At 36.4% G+C, this 17,651-nt stretch overlaps 2 protein-coding genes across 4 annotated transcripts; one reads left to right on the top strand and one right to left on the bottom strand.

Moving 5' to 3' along the window:
• Positions 1 to 657: 657 nt before the first annotated feature.
• Positions 658 to 10,757, top strand: LOC126664226 (uncharacterized). 3 transcript variants are annotated; one of them, XM_056104365.1, is made up of 10 exons: positions 658 to 1,016; positions 1,293 to 4,128; positions 4,215 to 4,700; positions 4,809 to 4,859; positions 5,118 to 5,153; positions 5,268 to 6,611; positions 7,509 to 7,967; positions 8,873 to 9,613; positions 9,792 to 10,160; positions 10,292 to 10,332. In XM_056104365.1, the coding sequence occupies exons 1-10, from the start codon at positions 897 to 899 to the stop codon at positions 10,300 to 10,302; spliced, it is 6,453 nt and encodes a 2,150-aa protein (XP_055960340.1). In that variant the 5' UTR covers positions 658 to 896; the 3' UTR covers positions 10,303 to 10,332. The 3 variants fall into 3 exon arrangements, with proteins under 3 accessions (XP_055960340.1, XP_050212466.1, XP_050212467.1); XM_050356509.2 differs by having other exon boundaries at positions 659 to 1,016; positions 10,296 to 10,757; XM_050356510.2 differs by lacking the exon at positions 5,118 to 5,153 and having other exon boundaries at positions 659 to 1,016; positions 10,296 to 10,757.
• Positions 10,758 to 10,772: 15 nt separating this feature from the next.
• On the bottom strand, positions 10,773 to 16,941 carry LOC126664227 (cellulose synthase A catalytic subunit 5 [UDP-forming]-like). The gene is made up of 14 exons (XM_050356511.2): positions 16,565 to 16,941; positions 15,821 to 16,016; positions 15,348 to 15,556; positions 15,124 to 15,220; positions 14,841 to 15,024; positions 14,412 to 14,678; positions 13,982 to 14,327; positions 13,653 to 13,790; positions 13,250 to 13,375; positions 12,953 to 13,165; positions 12,405 to 12,672; positions 12,115 to 12,311; positions 11,667 to 12,017; positions 10,773 to 11,563 (listed from the first exon to the last, which is right to left on the bottom strand). The coding sequence occupies exons 1-14, from the start codon at positions 16,643 to 16,645 to the stop codon at positions 10,982 to 10,984; spliced, it is 3,255 nt and encodes a 1,084-aa protein (XP_050212468.1). The 5' UTR covers positions 16,646 to 16,941; the 3' UTR covers positions 10,773 to 10,981.
• Between the last annotated feature and the right edge of the window lie 710 nt (positions 16,942 to 17,651).

Genomic DNA, 17,651 nt, shown 5'->3' with positions numbered 1-17,651 from the left:
GTTTCGTATTCCACGTGGAAACCATCAAAAGACGCCTTGTCCACGTGGAATAATTCTTTATTTATAAGATGATTTTTTTTAATATATTCAATACACTAAAGTGCCGAAGAAGTTTTTATTTAAACTTAATCACAAAAAAAAACCCACCTTTTAGCCCCTTTTCAAATGCACCCTGACGTTACAATTTTGTCAGCTACACCCTAATTTGCACTTTTGGTTTTCAATTCCACCTTCAAGTACTAAATTGATCTCTTCTTCATTTGGAAAAAATTAAAATAAGTCATTTATTTTTAACTTTTTGTATGGAAAAAGAGTTCAAACGAGTACTTTATAAGTGTTTTTATGAATTTTTTCCGAATGAAAAAAAGTCCAATTTGATTTTGAGGGTGGAATTGAAACTCAAAGGTGCGAATTTAGATGTAACTGACAAAATTACAACGTCATGGTGCAACTGAAAAAGAGTTAAAAGGTGTTTTTTCTTTTTTTTTGGTGATTAAGCCGTTTATTTATAAGATGATTTAATTCAGTTTTTAGTTTCAAACAGAGTGCCGAAGAAGTTTTGTATTACACGTGGTGGAGACCATTAAAAAAATAGGCCTTATCCTGTTATCCAATTCTGAAATAACCACCATCAAAATGCAGTTGTACCAGTCAACATCTAAAATTTACCATTCTCTCCCTCAAAATGGCGACTTGGCATTGAAAAACAGCGAGTGGTGAAAACATTCAATGAGCGGGAAAACCAAACACCTCCGCGATTTTTGAATTTGAATTTACATAATCTTTATTTAACCTCCATTCATGTTTTTGTAATCTTTTCACTGAGTGAAAACCATTCAAAAAACAGTCGAGATTGATTGGATGATGTGAAATGAATTGAGTAGAATTGACATGCAATGGAGGATTGTTATCATAGTATGAAGAGAAAAGAGTTGCAAGCACTATGCAAAAAGCATGGCCTTCCTGCTAATCGAACCAATTTCGAAATGGCGACACGTTTGACCCAAATTCTCCAGGTTTTGTTTTCATCATTAATTTTGTTGACAACTTTTCAATTTCTTTAGCTGTTTATAGACTTTATTTTGCTGAGTTGCGGGACCTGGATAGTTAGGGTTTCGATTGATGTTTTTGTTTTTTATTTGATTAAATTGTTGATTCAAGAGTAGTCTGCATAATTTCTTGGAGATGTTCAAAAACTGAGAATTTAACCGCGAATTCAGTTTCTTTTCTTAAATTATGGTATAATTTATTTTATTTCTAAACTGCAATTTTTTGATCATTTATTTACGCAGGCAAAGGGAAACTCAATTTCCGAAGAAGCTAGTGAGACAAAGTCTGTAGATGAGATAAAGAGAGTGAAGAAAGTAAAGTTCAGTCCTGACGTTGAAACACGTGAGTATGAGCTTTCCGTTTATGGAAAGGGAGCCCGTCGAATAACCAGGGGGGCTACTTTAGTTAATTTTCCTGTATCAAATGAATCTAAAGAAACCATTGCTGTTTCTGGAAAGAAACGAGGTCAAAACGGGGAAGATGAAAAACGAATAACCAGGAGGACTTCTCTAGTTAATCCTCTTCTATCAAATGAATCTAAAGAAATCAATGGTGTTTCTAGAAAGAAACGAGGTCGAAGCAGGGGAGATGAAGAGATGAGAAGTGAGAATGATTCAAGGAGGGTTACTCGGTCAAGGAATGTGGTTGATAACCAGGGCACTGTTTCTATCATAGTGGAGAGAACTGAAACAGTGGTTGAAGAAATCAAAGAGGATCCGAAAGTTGTTAGGAGGTCGAGAAGAAATATGGATGTTTCTAAAGATTCTGAGGTTATGAACGTTAAAGGAGTTCGTAGAGTTACAAGGTCTTCAGCTTCTTCAGTTACAGGGCAAAATGAAGTTGGGATAAAGGAGTCCATAAAGGGCTTAGGTAGAAAGGCATCTAAAGGAAAGTATGGTGCACCGCTTGATGGTGAGGCGGGAAGTTATGGAAAAGGGGTGTTCCAAGAGACTAAAAAGCCTGGGAGGAAAGGGGTATTACAGGGAGTTGCTGAAGATGCAGTGGAAGATTCTTTAGAAAGTGTAGAAGATGTTCAGAAGGCTTCTACACCTGCAGTTGATCCACGAAGGTCCAGGCATAGAGCTACTACCTCTAATGTTGGTGTTAGTGATGAGTTAGGAATAAGTGAAGCTGTGCAAAAGGATACACAATTGATTGGAAAGGGGGTGTTAAAAGAGACAAGGAAGCGTAGGAGGAAAGGGGTTTTAGATGGAGAGGTTGAAGATGAAACTAAAGGTTCTTTAGAAACTATAAAAGATGTTGAGAAGGCTTCTATACCTGCAGTTCATCCACGAAGGTCCAGGCGCAAAACTACCGTATTTAACTCTAATGTTGGTGTTAGTGATGAATGTGGGATAGGTGAAGCTGTGCTAAAGGAGAAGCGATTGAATGATCATCTTTCTGGCAAAGATGCTTATGTGACTCATGAACCAAGCTGGACTAGAAGTAAAGTTTCCAGGAAGTCTGTGGAGTGTGTAGGAGAAGTTGGGCAACCACGCAAAAATACTGCTGCAACAAGAAAAGGTAAAGATGTGGGACAAGGGAAGCTATTGAATGAAACTGTTTCAGGTAAAGGTGCTCACGTGATTGATAAACCTCGGAGGTCCAAAAAAAATGCTATTGCACTACATATGACAGCAAGTTCTAATAAAATGGAGGAAATTGCTGATATTGTTGGAAAGGTTGAACAACAAAATGAAAAAGCTGAAACAGTTCAGGATAGACAAATTGATTCGACTGGTGATGAGTTTTTAAGTGGAAATACTCCAAAGCGTTCTACATGTCATGTAGCAGAAAATGACTTGGTTGGATCTTCTGCACCCATTAAATCTGTTGGGAAGAAGAAGCAAGAAAGCATATCAACAGTGCCAATTACAACTAAAGAAACTACTCCAACAAACATATCAGGAAAAGGTCCCCACAGATTCACAAGAAGTGCTTCTAGACAACATTTGATAGATGTTGGGAAGTTTGGGCAACAAAATGAAAAAACTGAACTAATGGATGTGAATATTGATGAGTTGTTGGTTGGAAATACTCCAAGGCATTTTACACAACATGCCTTAAACAATGACTTGGTTGGATCGTTTGGACCCAGTAAATCTGTTGAAACGAAGCAACAAAATGACTCGGTTAGAGTTTCTGCATCTAGTAAACATGTTGAGAAGAAGGAAAGAAGCATAATAAGAGTGCCAGTTACAATGAAGGATACTACTCCAATAAACATATCAGGAAAAGGTTCTTGCATGAGCGATGAACTACGGAGGTTCACAAGGAGTGCTTCTAGACAGCTTTCGACAGCAACTTTCAGTGAAATAAATACGGTTTCTGAAAGTGGTGGGAAGGTTGTGCTAGAGAACAAAATTCGTGAAATGGTTCAAGGGAACAAAATTGATGTGGCTATTGATGAGTTTTCCATTGAAAAAACTCCAGGTCAATCTACTGGACGTGTACATAGATCTGGCTTAATTGGACCTTTTGCATCTGTTGGGAAGAAGCAACAAAGTATTTTATCAAGAATGTCAAGTGTGAGCAAACGAACTATTCCAACAAACACTTCACCACCAATTGAAGAAACTGGATTAATTATGAAAGAAGCTTCAGGAGAAAGAAATTATTTAGTCTCGAACAGGCATAATGATTTTGAAACCTCTGAGAAGGGAGGGAAATACAAAACCATACGTAGAGGAAAAAGAAACATTGCTTCAGTGGGTGCTTTGACTATACATTCTGACATTGGAGTACAGATGGACATTACATCAAAATTGGAGGAAACTCTGGAAGCAGCACCGCTTGCATTGAAAAATTCTTTCACAAAAGAGGATACATCAAAGCTTGCAGGAGAGTCTGTATATGTTTCTGCTTTGCTTTCTGACATTGGAGTAGAAATGGATACTTCAACAACTTTAGAGGAATTTCTTATTGGAGATGGCAGTATCAGCGTAGATAGCCCACCATGTCAGCCATTGGATGTCAGTGCAAAGTTCGATAATCATGATTCAGCTGAGGTTAAAGGAAACACTTGTGATGTGATGTCTTTCTCTGATGCCTTCTCATCTCTTTCTCCGTCAACAGCAGGTAAATAATTTCTATTTTTTTTAATGCTTTGGGCCTTTTCTTTCTGAGTTTTTGATCATCTATAGCTGACGGCTTTAATCTCGTAGAATTGGAGAATGTGCCTGCTGAGGAAGAATTGTTATTAGGCGAAGAAGAATGTGAAGTGAATGATTATGTCAGTATTCATTCATGTGAAGACATTGTATTTATTGACAAGGGTGGATGTGAACTAAACGAGGCTGATCAGGACGATACAAATGTTGAAACTGAAATTAAAATACAAGAAGTCAGTTTAGAGATTTTTAATAAGAATAGCACCAATGACGTAGACCAGGAAACTGACGGTGGCAGTGATTTTGCAACTGAAGTTAAAAGTGCATCTGTTCAAGAAGATGACGTCAATTGTATGGAAAGGAAAGAACAGGAAGATACACTAGACGTGAATAGGCACGGAGGAGTACCTCATGATTCGCAAGCATCCCCCACTTTTAAAGCTGAGACTTTTATAGAGGAAGTCAAAGACATACACCTTGAAAGTGGTGGTGTTGTCGAAGAGAGCCAAAACTACTTTTCTACAAGAGTTGCTTTAACATGTGTGAACCAATGTCTAACTCTTGCAATATATTCAGAACCTTTTGCAATGTGTCATTGTCTTGTTTCAGTCATCTTTTACTAAATTCTGGATGTTGTATTTCATGCAGGCCCACATTCTACATGCACCATTCCTGATATTAATGATGAACGTCAACAAGGTAAGTAGACTAGTTGCTTTTTTTTTGTGGTTAAAGTGTTTGTTCTTTGGCTGGTATTAAAATTCTGTTTAAGAGGAAAAGCAATTAACTACTGATTCTGAAATGGAGATTGAATGATCTCTTTAAGCAAGATATTCTAAGCTTTTCCTTTTCCAATACCATGTCGGCGGTAACTAATATCAGTCTTCCTTCTGATATTTTCATCTCGTATTTTTTTTTCTTCTGCTGTAACCAACTCCAAATTATCCTGCTGTTCAGGTAACTTGTCTTTGAAGATCAGTAAACAACATCAAAGTCAGTTTTCTACTTCTACCATGTGATATTTTTATATTAGTTTGTCACTTGTATGTCCACACCCAGCTGAGAATCAACTTGACCATATTCTGTGAACTTTTGCTACTTTTGTAGATGTAGCAGACAAAGCATCAACCGCCACTAACTCTATTGATGAAGACACAAATGAAGTTCTGGAAGAAGTACCAGCAGATGCTTTACCCCAATTCAATCATGAGAAGCTGGGTGATAAAAATGCTGGGAACACTGCAATAACAAAAAACTCCAGTGATGAGATTTTGTGCCAAGAAGATTTTCAAGATTGCATAGTTAGTGAAAGAGGAAATAGTTTTAACAACAGTGGCGGTGAACAATTCTTGTCAGAAGCATCATCTGCTCAAAGGATCCGAGACCTGTCCTCTGAGAAGGTTGAGGATAAGGACTGCGGTATTGAAGAGATATATGACAATAAGAATAGCAGTATAGAGGATGTTGTGGATGGGGCAGATGCTCACTATAATCTTGTGGGGTATATGGTTGAAAATCAAAGCACGCATGAAGAGATAAACATTAAAAAACCTGAAGTGGAAGATAAGGAGGTTTCAGGGAATTATTTGGTAGCAAAATTTGGGGATTATGGTGGTTCCCAAAAGGTTGTTGCAGAAGTGAACTCTGCAGGTGAAGAATCTAGTGATTCACAAATGGCAATAAAGGGAATGACTATTGGTAAGTTTGCGGAAGCACAATTGAAGTTTGAGCAGTCTCGTCAGGTTTTAGGGAATGAAACCGCAGAATGTAATCCGATAATGAACCTTTCCTTCTATGATGATTGCGAGGAAGTAGCTACTGTTTTGCCGCAGAGCACTCAACAAAGTAATTTTCTTGAGGCAAAGAATGTTGAATTGAATTCAGAATCTACCCAAAGCATTAATAGTATCGATAGAGTGGAGGAAGAAAGAATGCTATTTAAAGCAAGTGATTCTGAAGTTGACTCTTCTACAAACTTCATGGGCGATCACTCGGATGCTAAGGAAGCTCCAGAAGTTCCTGATACTAGTATTTATGATGGTATGTTTGAAAATAGAAAAGCAGCTGGTGAAACATGCATGATGGTAGTGGATATTCAGCAACAACAAAATGAAGGGACTTCACAAACGGCAAGCATAGTTAAGTCTGATGAAGTAATTTCTGTTTGTTTCGATGGCTTACCAAAAAGTAGCAATGTTGAGCTGGTTACTTTGTCTGAGGCTGGATTGACTAATTCTGGATGCCTCAGTAGTGCATCTGATGGAGTTTACAATGCTGCAATTCAACTTGAAGTGATGATGGTTGAGCCTGACAGTCCTAATGAGGAGCATGTGCCATATATGGACACAGGTGATGTAAATGCAAAAGTTGAAGTTGCCAAGGATGGAGCTGGAAAATTGGAAGATCATATGGATGGCAATGGTACTAACCAGGGTGTTGAGCAGGAATCAGGTGACGTTCTCTTCTCACAGCATGATTAGCATTTTTGCTTGAAACGTGAAAGATCTATTTTTTTTCCGGGTAGGCATTATGTGATAAATTACTTTGCAATTAATCAAGAAGTTGTAGCTAATAGCCTAATAAAGTAGCAAGTTGAGTACTTTTCCCTTTTCTTTTGAATTTCTTTGGACCAGTGAAGAAATCGTAATCTTGTTTGCTTTCTTAATAGTCGATCATGGTAGGTGATTATTTAAGATGGCAGTTATGTAGCTATAAAGGTGTTACAATGAAAAACATAACCTTTCATTTCAATCTAGCTAATGGTCGAAAAAACTAAGTTCGAGATGTTAGTATCTAGTTCAAGATGTCACTGCTTTTGTTGGATACACAGAAAACTTAGACGATTAAATTTGAGGCTAGAGTTGCATGGAGTGTCATGAAGTCTGCCTCTTATTTTGTTTGGTATACTTATTTCTTGCTTCATTCTATCATCACTTTTGTCAAAGCACATTTGTTTTCTACCTCACGAGTCATGGGAAAGTAGCTATTTAAGAATTTCTGTTTCTGTTTTCAACCATTGTCTTATGATTTCTCATAATTTTAAAACTGAAGCGTTCAGAGTTCTCTATGGCAATGGAATATATTTCAATTGAAAATTTGATATAAATGATTTACTTATGCTGCCAGGGCAATGCAAAAACAAAGACACATGAGCACCCTATATATATTGTCATTGTTTTATGGTTCTCATAATCTGAAATGCTTTTTTGCCTGCCTGTAAAAAGAAGACAAAATGTCGTAGTTTATTCTAACAGTTTTGATTTGGAATAAGAACTTCTTTCACATGCTTTTGTGTCACTTGCTGTGTGCTGATATGGATTTTTCTTCTAATGTTTTTCCATCTCACAGAAAATAGATCATTGAATCAAGTTGAATCTGCCAGTATTTGTGACGGTACTTTTGGAAATAGAAAAGCAGCTGATGATGAAAAATGCATGATGGCAGTGGATATTCAGCAGCAGCAATATGAAGGGACTTCACAATCAGAAAGCACTGTTAAGCCTGATAAAGTGATTTCTATTTGTTTAAATGGGTTGCAAAAAAGGAGCAATGATGATCCGATTACTTTGTCTGAGGCTGGATTTACTGATTCCAGATTCCTCAAGAATCCATCTGATGGAGTTCACCATGCTGAAATTCAATTTGAAATAAAGATGTTTAAGCCTAACAGTCCTAGTGTGGAACATGTGCCAGATATGGACACAAGTGTCGTAGATGCAAAAGCTGGAGACACAAAGAAAGGTGCTGGAGAAATGGAAGATAATTTGGAAGGCAAGGGTACTAACCAGGATGCTGAGAAGGAATCAGGTGACATTCTCTTCTTTGAGCATGATTAGAATTTTTTCTTGAATTCTGAAAGAACTAAAATTTTTGGGTAGACATTGTCTGATAAATTACTTTTGCAACCAAAATGTATGTTATTTAAGTACGTAGCAGTAGCTAATGAAGAAGCAAGTTGAGTACTTTTTCCTTTTCTCGCCAATTTCTAGGGATCAGTTTGGAAATCTGAATTTTGTTTTCCGGTTAATTAATATTTTTTTGATTTATGAAGATAGATATGTAGCTATAAAGATATTAAAACAATAGAACATATTTTGCCTCTCATTTCAATCTAGCTACTGTAGAAACAAATAAGTTCAAGATGTTACTTTTTAGTACTTTTTGTCTCTTCCTTTGCTGTATATACAGAAAAACTGAGACAGTTAAATCTAAGGCTAGAATTGCATCTAGTGTCATGCCTTTGATTTTGTTTTGTTTACTTATTTCTTGCTTTATTCTATCATCTCACTTTGTTGAAGCATTTATGTGTTTTACCTCGCGAGTTGTGGGAAAGTAGCTATTTAAGAATTTCTTTTTTTGTATTCTACCATTGTTTTATGATTTCTCAAAATGTTAAAACTGAAGTGTTCAGAGATGTCTATCTCAAAAGAATTTAAATTTGAACTGGAAATTTGATTAAAATGATAAATAAATATGTTGTAGGGAGATGCAAAAAATAAAAATAAAATAAACATGAGCACGCATTCCTTATTCTGTCATTGTTTTATGATTCTCATAATGTGTAATAATCTTTTGCCTGCCTGTGAAAAAAAAAACTGCTGTAGTTTATTCAGACAGTTCTGATTTGGTGTAAGAAGTTCTTTCCCATGCTTTTTTCTCATTTCCCGTGTGCTGATTTGAATTTTTGTTTCTAATGTTTTTGCATCTCACAGAAAATAGATCATCAAGTCAAGTTGAATCTTCCCTTAACTCCAACTGGGAGGCGAATATGATTTATGAGAAAGGAGAACAAGATGCTGGAAAATCTGATGAAGAACACTTTAAGGAGAATTTGATGAGCAAGAACTCTGAGAAGGTTACACCTGGAGAACAAGAGCAAACGGCAAAACTTGGTGAAGTCTTGGAAGACAATTTGACAGGTGATAATTCTGAGAGTTTTGTGCAGTTACACCAAGATTTAGTAAATGATGAAAAAGTTGAACAAGGAACTGAAATGAATTTTGGCATAGATGACATAGTTTCTGATGAAAAAATTGACAATGCACCTGTAATCAATCAAGAGTTCCTTCATATTCAGAATCCTGAGGATAAGGAGGTGGAAAATACCGTTTTTCCTGCAAAGGAAGGGGTTTTAGCAGAAGTTGCATATTGTGGCCATGGCGTCAGGGAAGATGTTTGTGTAGAAGACAATGGTGCTTCCATGAAAATACCCATCAAAAATATCGATATACAAGAAGAGGAAGGAGATGGAGGGGCTGTTCAATCAGACTTTTGGGAAGATACATTACTTGAAATTTCAAAGACTCATCAGCTACATAAGGTTATTTCAAGTTCTAGCCAACAGCAAGACGACATGCCAGCAGAACTTTCAACACTTGCAGATACCTATTGTGCTAAACCTGAAGATGATTTATGCAGTTCTTCCATACAACAAATTACAAAAGCTTATTATGGTAAGTGACACCATTATACTGAATCTAATATTTAATTTTCGATCTTATTTACCAAACCATTGTTTTTAATTACATGATAAGCAATATCTGCTGTATGTTTAGCTTCATGCAGCCATAATATTCATGATATTTTTGTAGTGTTATAACTCGTAGATAACATTTTTCTTGTAAAACACAGAAGAGCTTGAGGAACAATTGATGAAGAATGATGAAGTACTTACAGCAGAACAAACTGATGTAGGTCAGAAAGCTGGTGGAGAACTAAATAAGTTTACAGAGAGTTCAACCTTGGGAAAAAATGCAAGTGTACATCAGGATGTAACTGAAGAGGAACTTGACTTGCAGCAAGATCCAGTTAATGAAGGAGTTTCTGAAGATGATAATGACTGTTTAGCTGCTCTCAACACATTCTCACCTGACAACATAAGCAAGACACCTCCTGCAGAGACCGAGGAACCACATAGTTTCGAAGATATTTCTCAACTCCAACATAAGCTGGAATCTGATAATACAATCAAGTCTGCTATTGACGCTTCTCCAGATCATGGTTAGTGCTTGATTCTTTGACTGAAATGTTAATTCGTCTTCATTTTAGAAAATAATTATTAATTTTAATGTTTTAGTTTTATATAACTGAAACGCTTATCTAATCGATAACAAATTGCTATTTGTGGAAAGATAGAATGTGAATCTTCCAAGCTGAGTCTGGTTTCTGGAGAGGGAGAAGAAGAATTCCAACTCAATCTGACAAGTCAGGAAGCTGAACAGTCTGATAAAACTGTAGAGGAAAATGATGAACTGAGTTCAGAGATGAAAACTGCTGAAATCGATTTAGTTCATCCAATACAACAGAAAGTTTCTGACTGGTATACTATGAAAGAAAATGCACCAACCAATAAGGAGGAGCAAATTGGTAATATGACTGCACCAAAAACATTAACTAAGAGGCGTCCTCTAGAGGATGTGAGGAATTATCACTAGGTTCATTAGATTGCTTGCTCTCTAAGCTAGGTTAGGTATTTATTTTATGCATTTGGATTTTATTATGGACTTCTAGAGTTTGATATATTGTAAGCATATCTCATGCCATTTAGTCATTATTACTATCTTAAAGAAATATATGAACGTACAGAGTTTTTCACAATACTGCCTCTTGCAGTGATTTAAATTCAGTTTCATTGACATTTTATTGCTAAACTAACTTTTCACAAATAATTTATAAAAATTAGGCAAATTAGATGACAATATGTCAATGCCCATAATATTTACACACATCCCTGCCCGTCGGGATTTTCTTCAGCACTGTCATAGGGATTTCTTTCCTCTTCGACGAGAAATAGTAGCATGTTTATGCAATATTCTGTTTCCTTAATTGCAATCTAATCCACAAATTTCTAATACAAGACCATCTCTCGATGTGAATGGGTTGAGTCGGACCCATAACAGCGAGCAAATGGAAGCTAGAAGTATCGACCAGACAAGTATGATTGTAGGAAGCCTATTTTGTTTCCCCAAGAATCCCTTTAAGAATGGATAAAGATGGAGAATGACCCAACCTGCAAAGAATAGCCTACCAAAGAACGGACCCCAAGAATCATACCCGTTGTTGATAGCGTTGGCGACTCCAACTACAATTCCAATGATGTTTATGAAAAGCAATGTCAGAGGCGGGATCAACAATGATGTCCATTTGAAGAGGTAGAGTTCTGAAAAATCTCCGTCATCCCCGGCTTTTGAAGTAACCGTGAAACTAGTACTAACACCTGCCAGTACCTTGAGCAGACCCTGGAAAAGTGCAAACAGATGAGATGACGTGCCACCAATCACCCAAAACTGCTCGTTTCTCCACCAGTCATGTATTCCTACGCCTCCCCATTGCATTTCAAGGACACTCGTAAGTGCTATTGTTATGAAGAGCGCCATGAAAATGATGCTTGCATAGTTACTAAGCTGAAATTGCAAGTAAACAAGATTCGTTAAAATAACATAAATGATATTAGGATAGTGCTATCTTTATTTAATTCTGAATAATATATAAAAGCAAAGGAAATACCTCAGGAACAATGAATTTTCCTGTAAGGAGACAAACAGCTGGCAAGGTACAGTAAATGACTAAGGGAATTGATGTCAAAGGATAGACAACTGAGTTTATATAAGAGAATCGTTCCAACGGTTTCAATCCACAGCCATAGCCATACCATATAGGACAGTGCTTACTCAACAAAATCTCAACAGATCCTAGTGCCCACCGAAGAACCTGGTGCAGACGATCTGAAAGATTTATTGGAGCTGAACCCTTAAATGCAGGCCTCTGCGGAATGCAATATACTGAACGCCAGCCATGACAATGCATCTTGAAGCCTGTCAATATGTCCTCAGTGACAGAACCATATATCCACCCGACCTATAGCAAAATGAGATTTATACGAGGAAGAGCATTGAAGTTAAGGAAACAAAATGACAAGTTAAGAATATAAAATTGTCACACGCGGCTAGCATACCTCTTTACCCCATTCGGTTTTATCTTCATAACCACAGCTAATGACATGAATGGCTTCTTTCAAAAGCGATGCAGAAGTTGCTCCTTTTGGAATCCCACCTTCTTCCATGAGTAATGTAGCTATAAAAACCGGTGACTGCCCAAATCTTTTCTCAAATTTTATTTGGGGTATTAACTTTGTTTTTTCATTATCTATACCTGCAATCAGAGTTCAGGTAATCAAACAACCAGACAACTTTTCGTACAATCTCCTGTTACTATTACCTAAATCCATGATTCTTAATTTCTTACCTTCAATACCCTCTTCAATATTCTCTAATGCATGTATCTGCTTGGAACCTTCCTTGTTCTTCTTCTTAATCTCGTTTGATTTTCCTTTCCTGTTCTTCTTTCTAGATCTGCAACAAAAGCAGCACAATTTTGGCCAGCAGTTGCATGTCTTGCCTGGTGGCTTCTTCTTGATGGGGGCATCATATCCATAAAGTGCCTGCCTTCTGAAAACACAACCAGTGCCGACATATATAGGTCCTTGGATCCCATCCAATCCTTTCATGTTAACCTGCAATCGAAAGAAACATGATTCCCCCCTTCTTCAATACAGATAAAGATTAAGCATATGCTTGTATGCTATGTTGCACAAAATGGAACCATCGAAAGGGAAAACGCCGGAACTGAAAATGTAGAAACTAAAAATGGTAAAATGAACATTTAAAAAAAAATCGGAATTTCAGAAGTATTTCTAGAAACTATAAAATGAAATGTGAAAATATAGGAGTCGATAAGTTTTCGTGCAACATAACTTATACTATCACGTAAACAATACTAAGACATCCACTTACGTCAAAGAACACAACATTGCGATTGGAGTATCTATCATGGCGATCAATCCCATCAAATCTTTGAGGAAACTGTACGTAACAGATATTCTTTCCAGATGTTGTATCCATCATAAAACACATGGCTTCACGAAGTGCCTTACAGTTGTTTATATAGTGATCACAATCGACATTCAGCAGGTATGGAGCATTTGTTAAGATTGCAGATACCCTCACCTTTTTTATTCAGCAAAAAGAAAACAGTGAGAAAATGGAGAACTAATAAAATACCAGAGAAGCTTGGGAGACAGGGAGCTATACCAAAGCATTCATTGCACCAGCTTTTTTGTGGTGATCATGTCCTGGCCTCTTCTCACGAGACACATAAACTAGACAAGGCAGTTGGTTCCCTTCAACATCATGGACACCATGTTGCCCCAGGAAAACCTGAACAAGTTTATAACAAGCTTAGAATCGCTTAAGTTTTCACCTCCTTAGAAGGGTGAGACGATACATGACGTGTAGGGGTGTGCATTAGGTTCTTGTTAAACTATGTTTGGGATTTTTCAGTTCGGTTTGCTCCAAAAAGGAGCTGAAGTTTTCATACTTTCAAAAGGAACCAATCAGACAACCCGATTTTTATTATTATTTCAATTTGGTTCAGTTTGCACAACCCTACCATCATGTGATGATACTACTCATACATCCAAATAACTTCTTTTACCTGAATCATTCCAGGATGATCTCTGACATTGTTCCCTGGCCATGGAGTTCCATCCTGCATTGTCCATCCCTCCTCGGGAACCTTCTGTGCGGTGGCAACCAGTCCATTTATTCGAACTTTGAAGTCTTCGTATTCTCTCTTTATCAGCATGCAACAAAAGAATACTGTACATTATTATTTCTAACCAAGCCAAAATTTTAATTATCATGAGAAAACTGTCATTAATGTGATTTTTGATACTTCCCTACTCCAAAGCAAGATGATGTTTTATATTCATCTGCATATAACCAAACAAAAGAACATTAAAGCAACAGGGAAAAGCAACAAACCTTCATGGCGCGCCGCTCCCTGATAAATGCTGGATCTACTTTGTCTTTCAAATAATCAACCTTTTCACCAAAGTACCATTCTGGAGCCCGGGGTTCAATTTTATACTTCTTGCAGAAAGGGACCCACTTTCTTGCAAATTCAGAAGTCTCTGAGAGTGCTTCAAAAGTGAGCATAGCAGCACCATCATCTGAGACATAGCATGCCACTTTTTCGACCGGATAATCTACAGCAAGGATGGATAGAACTGTGTTTGCTGTGATAAGTGGAGGTTCTTTCATTGGATCAACCGTACTAACAAATATGTCTACAGCGGCTAATTCAGATGGCTTCCCCTCTTTCTCATACCTACAAGTATTCACAAATTCTGCACATTAATATGTGAAATTGCCGAAAATTACAAACAGTTATCAGAGAGAACAAAGAGATTACCTCAACGATAATCGATCGAGATATGTTTCTCGTTTAATTGGGTACCACTTTGGTAGTTGATCAAATATCCATGATACAGCAAACCATATTTCACAAATGGTTGATGTTAGCCATAATCCATAGGCATTGTTGACTGGATGAAGAATTCTATAGTGGAAGAAGAGGCCAAGAATTACAAGTCGGACTATAATTATCAATCTGTATGGGCTTATCTTGCTCGAAGAAATTGGTAACTTCCTTGAAAGAGGTTGCCTCCCTTCATCCATCCTGCCAAAGTATGTACCTAGTGAGTTCCTCTAAGTATAATAATGTCTCTTTTTAACTCTTTTAATGACTAAACCATTCATGGCTCTGAGAAAACGCAAAACGAAACAAAAGGTTGAGAAGGAAGGTCCAGTAATGAAGAAGTTAGTTAAGAAGGCTAATTACATGGGCAAGTCGGGATCATCCAACTCATCTCCATTATATCCACCATCCTTCCCACCTTGGTGCTTCACAACTTGAAGTTTTTCATTTTGCTTTTTCTTCCACTCTTCCATTTTCTCTTTCCATGCAACTGTTCCATAGCCATACACTGCCAAATCTTTCTTAGGGTCCATAGCTCTGGGTTGCACTACAGCATCAAGAAAAATCAACCATTAAGCAAAGTAGACGGAACAGTAGCCTCTAAAGTTGAATATAATCGTCAGTCATTCAGGTTAAACAAACTTACAAGACATGGAAGAATCAAGATATGTCATCGGTTGTATCCATGAAGTGCGAGATGGGGGTATAATAAGAGCATGCTTATCAGGTGAAATCCCAACATCCTACACCAAAAAGAGCCACTATAACATTGAATGAATGGCCAACACAGAGTGGCTATAAGCAGTTATAAATACAGGTATATTTAGGGAATGGAAAAGGTATCAAAGTTTCCAAAAAAACTCAATTTACCTCTTCATGGTAAGTCAGAAGAGGAACCTCAGAAGCTACAAGAGCAGAATGTAACTCAGATGGTGCAGTAAACCCTGAAACATTGGCTTGCCAATCCCGACCAACGTTAAACATAGATTCGGCAAAGCTGTGAGGGCCAGAAATATCAAATTCATTCTCTAAATCATCTGTATTCTCCTCTTCTTCATCCCATTCGACTCTTGGACTCCCTGTAATAGCTCAGGTTTCTCAGTTACAATAGTAACCATTTTTATAAGCTATGTTGCTTGAGAACGGAAACGCTTGAACAGAAAACACTAAAATGGAAAATGACGAAACAATATTTTCTACAAGAATGGACATAAATATGAAATTTCGGTGTTTCGGAAACATTTTAGGAAATATGTAACTCGGTAAATTTTCATGCAACATAGGTTATAAGGGACAACAACAAATAAAGTGAGAAATTAAAAAAAAGGAATGGAGATGCCAACCTTTGATGCGTTTATATATGGTCTTGCATTGAGGGCAGGCTCGGTTGCCCTCTCTTCTTTCATACTCATAGCAATGTCTACATACAGGGAAAGCACATTCATTGCAAGCAACAAATGGCTCCCCATCTACTCTAATCTCTATCTCATCCCCACAAATCTGGCAAATTTGCCCGCTCAGTTCTTTAACACAACTTACCTGGAAACAACAACCAAATGGACTTGTAAACTCAATCACATTCTAAACCATCAAACTGAAAACCAACATGTCAAAATTGAAGCTACTAAGTGAATTTTAACTGTTCATTTCACTGAAAAAAGAACTGATAATCAGATACTATTCATGCAAAGTCAAAGTTACAATCTTTTGCATTAACTAGCTCCAAAATTAGAAACCAGAAAGGAAAAAATAAAAATTAACTAATCAATGATTTTTTTTTGGCAACAATACAGCAAGTGTTGACAAATAAAAGCTTAACCCTTTTTTTTCTTCTTTCAAAGTGGCAATGCAAGAAGAGGAAAAGAATCAAAATCCAATATTTGCAGCTTTTAAACTGAAGTGATCACAAAAGTTAGCTTTATTGTGTTAATAACTTAAGAATGAGCAAATGGAATTTGTGAAACAACAGAAATAAGGTAAAGAAAACAACTTCAAAAAGACCAAAAACACCACACATCAAAATTCACAACAGAGTTATGAAACTAAAAATAAAAAAGAGAAGTAAAAGTAGAAGAAGAAGTAATTACTCTGTAAATTTCATCAGCATTGATAAGAACAAACTCATTTCTATTGTGAGAACCAGCAATGAGTCTGCCTTTAGTTTCCATGGAAACTACACCACAACCCTCCAAACTCTCATTGCTCGAATACCCACAAAGCACACAGCTTTAGTTTTGTCTCTCTTTATGAATGTTTATGTGTATATATTTATACCACCAGAACCAGCTGCCATTACCAACCTTCACTCATCACATTATACAGTGAATAAAATATAGGAGCAGAAAAGAGAATTTGAGAAATGAAAATTAGAGATTAAACAAAGACATGTTATATATAACAAAAACAAAATGCTCCGTTTGCATTTTTGGTTGCTTTCTTCAAATACCCAGGTGGGTTCTTTGTGTCGTGTGACTTCAAAATTACTATGTGCACTGTAAGCAAAATAAAATATTTTTAGAGACTTGAAAGAGAATAGAAAATTCAACTCAAGGTAAAAACAGATGGGTGACAAGGGAAAAACAATAGGAGGATATTAAAGACTATTATTACTGTTTTTACCTCATTAAAGCATTTCAAACCAACCACACTCTCCATTTTCATATAGCATTTTAATTCATTTAATTTTCTAGTATAATTTAATAAATTAATATATTATTTTAAACGAATTATCCTGATGCCTCTAACATTTACCATTTATCTCTTATACTTAAAAATTAAAATATGTGATTTTTATTAGTATTTTCTAACACTTTAATTATTTCAATTTATTTTTTATACTCTCTCATTCCTAAAATATTACTACCTCTGTTCTAATAGAGTTGTTCACTTTATCTTTATGACACAGTTTAAAAAAAATAAAATTACTATTATAGAATAGTCGTTTTAAATGAATCATTAGTGATGGGATTTGAATCAAATCGCTGAGTGGATTGATAACCAAAAAACCAAAGCTTAAAGGAGACGATTAGCTCAGCTTTCTATCTTGTGTATACGTTTCTTATGTTATTATTAAGAAAATTTGCTGAATTTAATGATGCTACTAACCGATAAAACCCTAATAACTGAACTCATTTTATTGACCAAAAAACTATGCGTACATACATATTGCATGCA

Source organism: Mercurialis annua, linkage group LG1-X (assembly GCF_937616625.2).
Source record: "Mercurialis annua linkage group LG1-X, ddMerAnnu1.2, whole genome shotgun sequence".
NCBI lineage: Eukaryota > Viridiplantae > Streptophyta > Magnoliopsida > Malpighiales > Euphorbiaceae > Mercurialis > Mercurialis annua.
The sequence above is the reverse complement of the archived record's forward strand: the minus strand, read 5'-3'. Positions and strand labels throughout refer to the sequence as shown.

Coding starts and splice junctions, on each gene's coding strand:
- LOC126664226 (XM_050356509.2), top strand. CDS start 897: ATGGAGGATTGTTATCATAGTATGAAGAGAAAAGAGTTGCAAGCACTA. Junction 7,968..8,872: donor GGATGCTGAGAAGGAATCAG/GTGACATTCTCT, acceptor TGCATCTCACAG/AAAATAGATCATCAAGTCAA. Junction 10,161..10,295: donor TGACGCTTCTCCAGATCATG/GTTAGTGCTTGA, acceptor GTGGAAAGATAG/AATGTGAATCTTCCAAGCTG.
- LOC126664227 (XM_050356511.2), bottom strand. CDS start 16,645: ATGGAAACTAAAGGCAGACTCATTGCTGGTTCTCACAATAGAAATGAG. Junction 15,025..15,123: donor TCTTGATTCTTCCATGTCTT/GTAAGTTTGTTT, acceptor TTGATGCTGTAG/TGCAACCCAGAGCTATGGAC. Junction 13,376..13,652: donor ATCATCCTGGAATGATTCAG/GTAAAAGAAGTT, acceptor AAACTTGTTCAG/GTTTTCCTGGGGCAACATGG.